The sequence below is a fragment of the Vanessa cardui genome, chromosome 18, assembly GCF_905220365.1.
Source record: "Vanessa cardui chromosome 18, ilVanCard2.1, whole genome shotgun sequence".
Classification (NCBI taxonomy): Eukaryota; Metazoa; Arthropoda; class Insecta; order Lepidoptera; family Nymphalidae; genus Vanessa; species Vanessa cardui.
This window is the reverse complement of record NC_061140.1, coordinates 9,199,914-9,212,837: the sequence shown is the minus strand read 5'-3', so window position 1 is coordinate 9,212,837 and position 12,924 is coordinate 9,199,914. Positions and strand designations below refer to the sequence as shown.

Genomic DNA, 12,924 nt, shown 5'->3' with positions numbered 1-12,924 from the left:
AAACAATAGATAAACATACCAATTTTCATAATGATCGATCAAATAGTTTCAGAGTTTATCGATGACACACATGCAAACACATCCTTTTGGCTATCTATATATACTTTTGTATGTATTTAAAGCCAATGATTTGCGCAAGTACATGTTTTTCCTGTATGCTAATTTTTATAATGATACAGACACACAAAAATTTCAAAAATGATAAAAATTAAGTCAGTCAAAGAACACATGACGAATTACGACAAAAATAAGTGTACAGACAGACTCTAGAGATTTATATAATAGTATAGATTTAGTACTCACGTGCGATAGCTTTATTATTAGCGTATTTTATGTATAACTTTGGTGTTTCTATACCGATTTCTATGATTTTTTTATGGAATAGTTAATACTGTTAACTTTTGTAATGTGGGATGATTGAGAGTGTTATAAACGTAGGAATAGACAAATATAATCATAAAGCTTCGAACTACTAAGCTATTGGGAGTGACACGTGTTATTGTGAGTCAAACATAAAAGATAGACATAGGCTGTCATGGGATATTTTTTGTATAATTTTAAGGAGAACATTTCCGTAATACATGATTTCTTTGTAGCTTTAACCATTAAGGCTAAACACGCGACGGAAGCTCAAAATATGGGGTTTTCCCGTTTTTCAGACATTTACCTTCAGTGCTCTGCTCCTATGGACTTTGGCGTGATGAAAAGTATACTATGACCAGCTCAGGAGTATGAAAAATAATTGTACCAAGTTTCGTTAAAATCCGTCGAGTAGATTTTGTTTCTATAACGGTTATATGGACAGACAGACAGACAGACAAAAATTTGACTGATTGCATTTTTGCCATCAGTATCGACCCCTGATCACCCCCTGATAGTTATTTTGTAAAAATATTTCATGTACAGAATTGACTTTCCTACAGATTTATTATAAGTATAGATGATGTTATGTCCTATGTCAACTTGGTATGGTAATAGGAAATAGTTCTAACTCAGCTTACAATTGACAAAAAATAATAAACATTGCACGTTAAATACAACCTTATTATACTAACTACAGAGTTTGATAAATGATTTTATTTAATTATAAGATAAAATATAGCAAAAAAAAATAATACGAATTATCCAACGGTGTAGTTTAAATCGAGTTAAAACGTTTTATTATAATGCGATAAGGAAATTCCAACTTAGTGATTTATGACGGACACAGTTTAAGCGAATTCGTGAAGCTCCAGTCCATTAAGACCGTTCACTTGTTTAGTTTGCATTTCGCATTGTTCTATAACAATAAACTGTGGTAGATTTTAAATTGCGAAACTTGACGTCGGAGTCGACTAAAGGGTGAAGTTTATTCCATTTATTTAATAATAACTTATCAATTTAAACGGGTTTCTAGGTGTATTCAGTTAAAATGCTATTCATAGCGTATTGTATTGTGTTATGCAATAATTATACATTTATAGGACCGCGGCTTCGCTCAACTGTTAGTGTTGGTTGTCATGTGTTGGGCAAAAAATGTAGTGTCCTTTCTTGTAGTTCAAGTTTGCCTCATAACAAATTTCATCAAATTCGGTTCAGCGGTTTGTTGGTGTATATATAATATCAAATATGAAAATAACAATCCTTTTTAATTTCCTGATTTTTTCAAAATATATTTCTCGTATGTTTTTAACAGTTTTAAGATCTTAGGTAGAAAATCTGACTATCTATAGTTACGTCATCTCAAAAATGATTCTACCGATTCTGGCGTTCGGTAGAGCTCATCGAGACTTGTGTAGATCTAATTAGATTTCGGAGACCGAGCTCGAGCTGTCCCCGAATATAATCGAATAATAAAAATAGAGAAAAACACCAATTAATAGTTTAATTTAATATATGCCTCGAGCTTGGAAATGCACTTTAAGTTAAAAATAGCGGGTCTGTAGGGTAAAATGTTCTATTACATTTTTTATAATTGTTCTCGTTTCGTTTTATTCTTGCACTGTTTTATATCATGGAATCGGTTGGCGGTGAACATAAGGGTCACCTGATGGTACGTGGTCATCATCAGCCATAGACAATGACGCTGTTAGAAATATTAACTATTCCTTACATCGTCACAGCGCCACCAACTTTGGGATCATATGTCCCTTGTGCCTGTAGTTATACTAGCTCACTCACCCTTCGAATCGGATCACAACAATACTGAGTAATGTTGTTTGGCGGTAGAATAACTGATAAGTTGGCGGTACCTACCCAGATGGGCTTGCACAAAGCCCTACCACCAAGTGATAAGTTTTAACTAAGGTTCAAATACGAAAATAGACCGGCAACTGTGAAAACACCCTTCTCTACAAATAGAGTAAGTGAAGACAGTTACTTATCATACGCCCGACGGAGTCTCATTATAATTTATATTTGCGAACTACGAATATGTCCGGAGGCTCTGTTTTATATCGGCTCCTCCGCCAACGCTGACTTTGCACACGAGCAAACTTTAACCGTATCATAAAATCGAAATGAAAATATACTTTATTCAGGAAGGTTGTTACAAGCACTTTCGTCATTTTATAACTTACTTAAACTTGAAGCCATCACAGGTTTGAAATGTTAATTGAACAAAAAAAAAAATAGAATACCTGGGGTTTTAATTATTATATTTGCTACTATTTATATTTTATATTCCTATATAAGATATTCTTTATTTATTTCGTATTCCATTCTATAACTAAATATTCATAGCCAAAGTCTCGAGCCAAATTTATAAACCAATAGCGCAAGAAATCTCAATGCAGGCAGGTTCGTAAACACACGAAAAAAATCTTCTCTTTTCAAAGAATTATTTAATGAATAGGTCACGTCTGGAAAGTAATCAAACGCAGAAGTAATTGCGTTACGTGTTGTCCGATATATGCTGATATGCCGATGTAACACTGTCACACTAATTACAGACTGAACTCCTTGACAGAAAAGTAAGATAGCTTAATAAGTGTATTCGGTTCTGCACACCTCTATACTATTAGTTACACCAAAGAGTTTATATTATCGTATACTTGTACCTGTACTTGTACTTATAAATAAATAAAAAAAAAAAATGTTTATTGTGTTACATTTAATACTTAATCCATCCGGCCCGATCCTCTATTACACAAAAATTAAATGTATGTACAATCTTCTGATATATTTTTTATAAATTAGACTAAACCTAAACGTAATATGCGAATGTCAAACATTCTTATTCATTTTAGCTTAAGTCTAGTCGGTAATCTGTCAATATTTCTCGATTTTGTTCTATCAAGATCTTTCAATGGTTAGTTTGTGCATGATTGTGGTTTTTCGTGGAATAAAATAAAATTCAAAAATATATTGTTTTAACGTTAAAAAAATATTTTCGATGACAAAATAAACTCAAGAAGTGGAACGAGTAACAAGCTTGTAGCTTAACTTGGGTTATTATAAACTTGAATTGAGAGCGAAATTTATTCCAATCGTAATACAATACTAATTAAACTGGATCACTTGACAAGTTTTATTTTCAACAGTAATTTTTTTTATATAATTGTATTTTGGGTACAGAATGTTATTAAAGAAATGTATATAGGGTAGTTTAAAATTTAGAACGTTGAAATATTTGATACAGTTTTGACGTACGTAGAAGTTTGAAAAATTGTTATGTGTGTTGATTATGTATGATTATATAGTAGAAAAATGTGAGAGATGTTGCTTTTGTGAATAATGATTGCCATGGCAATCAGTTGAACGGTGTAGAAGTTGATGAGCTAGAGGCGATTACCTTCTACATGAAAAAATACATGGCGCACTCTACTGGCGATGGTTGATCCATTGATATCAAAGTCAATCGAAAACAATACGAAGATTTTTATTTCAAACAGATATACATTGATTAATTAAGTTTTATATATGGTCTCTTTAAAGCCTTTTATTCGAACAGAGTGCACAACAGATTGCTGTCAATGAGCAACTCAGTCAAAGATCTGTGTTATTGTACAACGCCTATCATCCAATCGGAAATTTTGTGTACTGCAAATACAATTCATAAGCAAATAGATAATGTGCAACGTGAAATTTTAGATAATATAAAAGTGTTGCTGTTACATTTGTTTCTATAATGAATCATTCGCGATATTCCATGTTTTATTGCTACGTGATTAAGATTGCCATTATATAAAACATTAATTAGCAACGTCTGATTAAAAAAATATTCTTTTAAATAGTTTATTTAACAAAAAAGACACAATTTTGACGACCTTCTCAAGTATTAAATAATAATTAATCAATTTAAGGTCCAGTCGTTCGTTATTCTTTATGATACAGCAGTAATAAAGTGAAATCTGTCAATTTTTAAATCGGCTAATAAACCTGCCTCAGCAATAAATAGAGTTACTACTACAGATCAATCCTTCAATACTAGTATTATTCAAATAGTGATGTAAAACATAGAACAATAACTCAACACAAACAAGGAATGTTGGAGTATTATTTCCGTGTTTATTTATCAACCAAAGTACCTATATCTCAATCACATCTGACTGGAATACGTATGTCTTATTTACCCGACATTGATTTATTTGTCCCCAAACCCTGACGCCAGTACAATCGCATTACTTGATTCATTGCACGGAAGATTGATATTCCAGCCAAAACATATGATTTATACGTACGGATAGCATTCAACTATGTTTTCGTTCGAATTTTGGATATCAATATGTATTCTGTTGCATAAATATCATTCTTTATGACCGGAACTATTTAAAGTAAAAGTAACAGCCTGTAAATTACCCACTGCTGGGCTAATAATGCCTCCTCTTCCATTAAGGAGAGGGTTTGGAACATATTCAACCACGCTGTTCCAATGCGGGTTGGTGGAATGCACATGTAACAGAATTTCGATGAAATTACACACATGCAGGTTTCCTCACTATGTTTTCCTTCACCACCGAGCACGAGATGAATTATAAACACAAATTAAGCACATATATATAGTGGTGCTTGCCTGGGTTTGAACCCAAAATCATCGGTTAAGATGCACGCGTTCTAACCACTGGGCCATCTCAGCTCTAGAACTATTTGTTTATATCATTTTCCCAATAAGCAAAGCTTTCTTGTTTAATCATTTTATAATTTTTGGATAAACTTTCGAATATTTTTGTATAGTGCAGTATTGTATTTGTATACGAATGTACCTAAAAGGGCAGTTCTCTATTTCTCACTGATATAACTCGAAAGTAATTCCGAATCTACCGGAGAGTGTTAGTTCTGCAGACTTCGGACCGCTACTGAGAATAATGAGAGGCTGTTACTAAAACTACACACAACTATCTATAGATATCTTGCATATCATTTACAGAATAATTTTCTCTTCCTTTTACACTTATAGCATTTCTTATATACATATACTTATAGTATTTTTGACGACCTCCATGGTCGAGTGGTGTGTACACCAGTTTTCATGGATACGCCACTCTGAGGTCCCGGGTTCGATTCCCGGCTGAGTCGATGTAGATTACCATTAGTTTTCTATGTTATCTTGGGTCTGGGTGTTTGTGGTACCGTCGTTACTTCTGATTTCCATAACACAAGTGCTTCAGCTACTTACATTGGTATCAGAGTAATGTATGTGATGTTGTCTCATATTTATTTACTCATTTATTTATAAAAGCGTCATAGACTAACAGCAGCAGCAAAGACTAAACTTTACGTCTTAATCGACAAATTATTACAAATTCCTTACGAGCGATGAAGCGTGCGAAATCTTTCCGAGTAATAAATACGTAAGCTCTATTCGTGTTTATTTCCCAAATGATCCGCTCGACGTTCCTGAAGCTAGAATGTCTCTTGTTTACGTAATATTGATTCATCCGCCCACAGATGCCTGACATCTGCTCAAGCGTATCAAGTTGAATCACTGGCGGAATGACATTCCTATGATAAAGTTAGGTTAGCGACTGGTATATCCTCCCATAATAATATTTAGATATAGACCATTATTATGAACAACACTTTGGGTTACAAGAAGGAAAATCACCACATATAAAAAATTGAAAATAAAGAGTAGTTCCATATAACGAAGCCTTCTAAACTTAATAAATCATGATAAAAAAGTAGATAAATGTTAAAAGCTTGTGTAAATGTTAAAATGTGCCGAAAGAACAAGAACTTTTTAATAGCGTTTTAGTAATTAACTGTTTGCTCTGTTTTTTTTGCTTACAGTTGATAAATATATTTTTATATCATTTACTTAATGGGGTTTTTATGCAAGCTCGTGTGTACCACTGACCAACAATATTTTGTTGTTGTGTTCTGTTTTGAAAGGTGATTGCCAATGTAAATAAAGGAACAAAGGAAATAACAGTTCACTTCTCAAAATTTGTTTGTGACCACTAATCATATAACCATAAAACCTTTTGGCTATATTTAAATTATTTTTAAAAGTAGAATATTTAGTCGCAATACTCATAAATTTATTATTATTATTCATAGATAAAATAAACCTACTATTATTTAGGTTACAACAAATATTAAATCCTATTTTAGATTCTGTATACAGGAAGGAGGTCTCATAAACTAACTAAAACAATGTTGCATCCGTATTATGGCTCAAATAATTTAGTTACGGAATATATTTATTATCATTCCAACTTTAGATGCTTTTACTGAGAACTACAATTATTCTGGAATATTATAAACTGGACTGTCATGAACGACAATATTATTATAATTCTGTTTGTCATGTATGGTCGTGTTTTTTATTTAGTTGATAATAGCTATGAACCTTTCCCCACTATTAAAAAAAGATTCGTTTTTCTTATGTTTTATTAGTTTAAAAATATCTTTAGATTACTATCATTAGTCTCGAGATGCATCCTGTTCTACGCCAGTTCACATTTTGAGCGTTTCCCATCATAGATTACAGTATAGCGAAAAATAATACCTTAAATTGCAATCATATTTGACAGTTCACAATATTTCGACAATTTACAATCTGACGAGAGAGATTTTAATCTTACGGTAACATGTGTATAGATGGCTAATTTATACCAAGTATTTTTTTGTTGAAATACTACTACCCTATTTTAATACTTTATTCGTAGCCTTCTGATGTGTAAGAAGTAAGCCCACGTCTCGTAGACAACACTATAGCCAAGCAAGATAAATTGTTTCTTAAGCATAGTAAATGGGCGTAAGTCGATCAGTTTATATTTGCACATACTAGCGTCCCGTCCTGGCTTCGTGCGTGTACGGGGTACGGGACACTTTTATATGTTTACCTTTTATTTAAAAAAAAATGTTGGCTTTTTCCGCCTTTCATTTACACAAACCCCTTAATATATTATATACTCCAACACAACAACAACAACAACAACAGCCTGTAAATTCCCACTGCTGGGCTAAAGGCCTCCTCTCCCATTAAGGTGAGGGTTTGGAACATATTCCATCACGCTGTTCCAATGCGGGTTGGTAGAATACACATGTGGCAGAACTTCTATGAAATTTGTCACATGCAAGTTTCCTCACGATGTTTTCCTTCACCGCCGAGCACGAGATGAATTATAAAGACAAATTAAGCACATAAATCAGCGGTGCTTGCCTGGGTTTGAACCCGCAATCATCGGTTAAGATGCACGCGTTCTAACCACTGGGCCATCTCGACTCTATTATATATTATGCTCCATTCTCTATTATACATTATACTCCAACCTTCCTTATAAATGTTTCTGTCTATTATTGAAAATCACATGAAAATCCGTTCAGTACTTTTGGAGCTTATCGCGAACATGCAGACAGACAAACGTTGGGTACTTTGTTTTATAATATGTAGTGATTGTAGAAAATTTCCAAAGTAAGAATACATACAACGGCTTCGAAATTTTATTAGTAACTACTTACTAGCATTAACCCGATACGGATCTCTTTAGTAAACGCGCTCTACCAAATTCAATTGAACAAAATGTTCGTAACGGAAATGGCGATACTCCATTACCTTTATAGTCGAGTCTGAGAATTGTACGGTCGGTATAAATTCGGCTTTATCCTGCAACCAATAGTATTATCCCCGAAAGGTCTTTAATTTAAAGTAAATCGATGTCAGAGTTGTCGAATCACTTTTTTATTGGATAACGAAATTCTTATCGTGTTTCCAAAACATGTCCAAGTAAATCTCCCATTAAACAAATATACCTTCTTTCCCTCTTTCCTACAAGGAACTTTGACAAGCAAAGGTTTTGAGTTTGATACACCACATCGCATGGGAGAGAATTTCATATGATATATTCTGGGCATGGTAAGCATCGACGTTTCATTATTAAATCAAGTATACTGACATTTTTAATTATTATTAACAAAATATAATGTTCAAATTTCGTGATTCAAGGTTGTAAGAATGCTCGCAAAAATAACATACATTACAAATAAATGTAGAAATATTTGTATTATTTCATGTAGATGTAGTTTTATCGTCGTTCATATATTTATAAAGGTAAATAAAACTGATGCAATGAAGGCGCGAAAAATGGCATTCATCACGGTTCGCGTAAATATTTTCATATAAATTGTTCAGGCTAACCCGCAATGCACCAAAAACCATGGGTTTGTTTTTATTCGAAGCGAACTTCCTTCGCAATTTACGTGTCTACAACAATATCAACCATGAAACGACTATTACTTACAATTCAGAAACTTTTAGGTAAGTTTAAAGTTAAATTTTGTGAAGGACGATCAAAGAACAAACACAGTTAGGTAAAGAAAAGCCTAAAGATAAGTGTTCCGCTGTCCTCTTTGGGTTTGTTTGGTTTACCTTAGGGGTCTTATGGTGATTAGTGGATGATGTGGAAGATTTTCATCCCACACAAGTTTCACGACGTTTTTCATCGTTTAATGAATGTTTTTATTTGAGTATACGAGCCGTCACTTATGTTTAACGCTGTTGCTACCGACGTGCAATTTAAATATTCAATTGCGGCTCAATTTGATTATTGTATTTTACTTGAAGTTTAATTAATTACACCTATTCAATTTCATTGAATTTATTTTGTGACGTTATGTAGTTGAAAAAATATATAAAAAAAAAGATAGATATGAGTACGTACAGGAAAATTCAATCAGTTAAATTTTTAGTTTGATGATTACACTATGGAAATTACAAGATATATATGTATATATGCTTGTATAAGCCGAAAAAAATCACTGACTGACTCCACATGAATCACCAGAAACATTACCAGAAATTTTACATAGTTATTCCGTTTCGTGACGTAGACACTCATTATGACTAAAGAAAATGTCAACCATTAATATTACTAATTGTTATATTACAAGAAAGATTGACATAAACCGCATACCAAACTATTAATTTACAAACTTAAACTGTTAGATAGAATCGAACAATTACGACAAAATCAAAATAAACTTTATTTAAGTAGGCCTTTACAAGCACTTTTGAATTGTCATTTTACAATTGAGTGAAGCTACCACCTGTTAGGAAAGTAGATTCTACCGAGAAGAACCGGCAAGAAACTCCGTAGTTACTCTTTTTCAAAATTAAAAAAAATATACAGTCAAGTTAGTTAAATAAAATTATTGAAATTAATAAATCCTGCTTGGAAGTCAACAGGTATTACTCCACGCATTTTTATCATCTATAAAATCTAGTATCGAATAATATGCCTTTTTTACCAATGTTTTTTTTTTTATAAACGATTTGAATTTACGTCAAATTTGAAAATGTATTTTAATAATATGTTTACCTGAAATAAAACTAGCTATAACTGATTTGAATTCGTGGTCACGGGTGGACGAACGCTGTAAAGTGCTCGAAACGTCGGGATGTTAAATATAATTAATATACGCGATTCAAATCCGTTATAGCTAGTTTTATTTCAATGTGTAATCGCGAAAATTTAAGACAACATAATATGTTTACCTCTCTGTAATAGCAACTGTGTTCGTATGATGTATGGTGCTCTTGCCTCTCTTGCGTCTTCTTGTACGCTTTCTGGAATATGAGGCCAAGAGCAGGCCTTTCCTAGCGTCGATGCGTTTCTTCGAGTCCCTGGCGAGAGTCCGCACGGCTAACGATGTCGGATCGAAGCTGAATGTCGAATCGTCTCGATGCTCGTTCAGGTCTTTCTTCCTTTCCTGAAGATATAAATGATCTTAACAAGAATTCCACTTATTTGTCTTATCTAAAGAACATTATATATAGGTATATATGAGACAACATCACATACATTACTCTGATCCCAATGTAAGTAGCTGAAGTACTTGTGTTATGGAAATCAGAAGTAACGACGGTACCACAAACACCCAGACCCAAGACAACATAGAAAACTAATGGTAATCTACATCGACTCGGCCGGGAATCGAACCCGGGACCTCAGAGTGGCGTACCCATGAAAACCGGTGTACACACCACTCGACCATGGAGGTCGTCTAATTGAATATATGATCTCAAATTTGGATTGTGATAATTTTGATAACATCTTGCAAATAATTATTTGATATGAAAATTATTTTTCTCAATTATTCTATATATACCAATATTATAAGCGTGAAAGTAACTCTATATGTCTGTCTTTAACTGCCAAACCAATGAACCGAATTTGACGAAATTTGCTACGAAGAGCAACAGCTATTAAAAATAAAATACAGAAAATATCTCTCTGTAAGTATAATTATTTTTAAAATAGGATACTTGAAATGGAATTTTGAAGGGATTACTAATATACACTCTAATTTCCTCTCCAGTTAAGCGTAAAGATTATAATATGTCAAAGTATCGAACCTGCGTCCTTCACATCGCTAAGGACTACAAACAACTTAATTGGACTAACCTTGTTTTACAAGCATTCTTAACTGCCTACAGAATTCTTAATAAATTTAATAATTTATTAGAAATATTAAATTAATTTGTAAGTATGTTTTGAAATACGATAATCAGCTGATTGAATGTTGTATATTGAAAATAAAACTGGTAATAAATTTTTGTGATTGTTATTATGTATCTCAAGTAGCGATAAATAAATATGAACATTAAATTCTTATAACTTTTGATAAGTTAGTTTTAAAGAATTAGACCAACAAATCATTTAATTGTTCCTTGGTTAAACCGTTTTGAAGATATTACTACAGACAAACAGATTGAAATAAGAAACAAAAACAATACGAATGGTGTTTTGGATTTGGTAACTTCGAAATTTAAAGACACGCTAATTTTATTCATTAGTATTTAGCAAAGAATAGCATATATTATATTTAAAACAATTATTGTAATCAAAACAGAACGTTGTATTAAGTTCATTTCTGTAATTAGTATTGAATGTAAAGCCGTAATGCAAAATGATATATTTCACAATAAAAAATCTTGGACGAAGAAATGAAATCATGACCCTATTCCAATTTTTTCAGGGATTTGTCAAAGCTGGCTTATTACCGGAATCCAGACAAGACAGGGGTTTTTTCACAAAATTATTGCGTTCTGATCTCAGTAACCCTTACGGATAAACCAATAACACGTCGGGGAACAAAAGACAACCTTTTACTTGAAAAAAAAAAGGTTTCGAGACGTGCAATATAAATCACTGGTTATATTAAAATTATATAACGTTATTTAAGTCTAATATATAAGTATCAATATAAGATCCACAGTTGTCACTTTTAAATATTAGTAAGTCTCATTTTTAGTATCAGCCATTGATTGTCAAATTAAACATTAGCACCGGCTTTGCAAAGGAAATACCCAGACCTAAAAAGAACCGGTGAAAGACACTCAACGGCCGAAAGTCAGTTTTTGTCGACCGTTTCATTTCTAAAGTGTGCTATCAATCAAGAACTCATTAAATGTGTAATATTCTTTCGCAAATAAGCGTGCTTTGAAAGTCTTTTTAAATTAGGCAACTAAAGGAATTTGAATGATTTTTCCAATCAGAATTTTATAATATAATAAACTTACTTAATAAATGTTATATTTTAAACAGCAAAGTACTGCTTCATAATTACATTTTTAATTGAAGCAGATTTATTAGTTAAACCGACAAAATTAATACAATGATTAATTACCTCTTGAGTGATTTGCGATTCCTCTTCATAGCTAAGCGCAACGACGGCCAACATCAGGTTAATGAGGTAGAAGGATCCAAAAAATACCACAACCGTGAAAAACGACACAGACATCGGCCCGCAAGATGACAGCACCTGGAACAAATGTACACATTAATAGACTACGAGAACTACTAAAATTTATATTAGAAGATGCAGCGCCATTCAGAGCAGATAACTATAACACCTATAAAATTGAAATTTGTCAGGTACATTCCTTATTTATTTATTTTTTATTTTTTTTATGGTATAGGTTGGCGGACGAGCATATGGGCCACCTGATGGTAAGTGGTCACCATCACCCATAGACAATGACACTGTAAAATATATTAACTATTTCTTACATCGTCACCCACCTTCGGATCTAAGATGCTATGTCTCTTGTGCCTGTAGTTACACTGGCTCACTCACCCTTCAAACCGGAACACAACAATACTGAGTGCTGTTATTTTGCGGTAGAATAAGTGGTGAGTGGATGGTACCTACCTAGACAAGCTTGCACAAAGCCCTACCACCAAGTAAAACCACCACTAACTGCTGAGTTTCTATCTTGATTATTTAAATAATATTTAAATAATTGTTCTCGTTTCGTTTTATTCTTGTACTGTTTTATTTCATGGAATAGGTTGGCGGTGAACATAAGGGTCACCTGATGGTACGTGGTCATCATCACCCATAGACAATGACGCTGTAAGAAATATTAACTATTCCTTACATCGTCACTGCGCCACCAACTTTGGGATCTTATGTCCCTTGTGTCTGTAGTTATACTAGCTCACTCATCCTTCGAATCGGATCAGAACAATACTGAGTACTGTTATTTGGCGGTAG

General features: G+C 33.0%; 1 protein-coding gene across 2 annotated transcripts in view; it reads right to left on the bottom strand.

Moving 5' to 3' along the window:
• The window catches only part of LOC124537474 (sodium channel protein 60E), a 201,646-nt gene that overhangs the window by 24,216 nt on the left and 164,506 nt on the right, over positions 1–12,924 (bottom strand). For both annotated transcript variants that reach the window (XM_047114336.1, XM_047114337.1), the window contains exons 7-8: positions 12,055–12,189; positions 9,920–10,134 (exon numbers count right to left, since the gene is read on the bottom strand). In XM_047114336.1, coding sequence (XP_046970292.1) covers positions 9,920–10,134; positions 12,055–12,189 — 350 coding nt within the window. The remainder of the gene's footprint in view (positions 1–9,919; positions 10,135–12,054; positions 12,190–12,924) is intronic.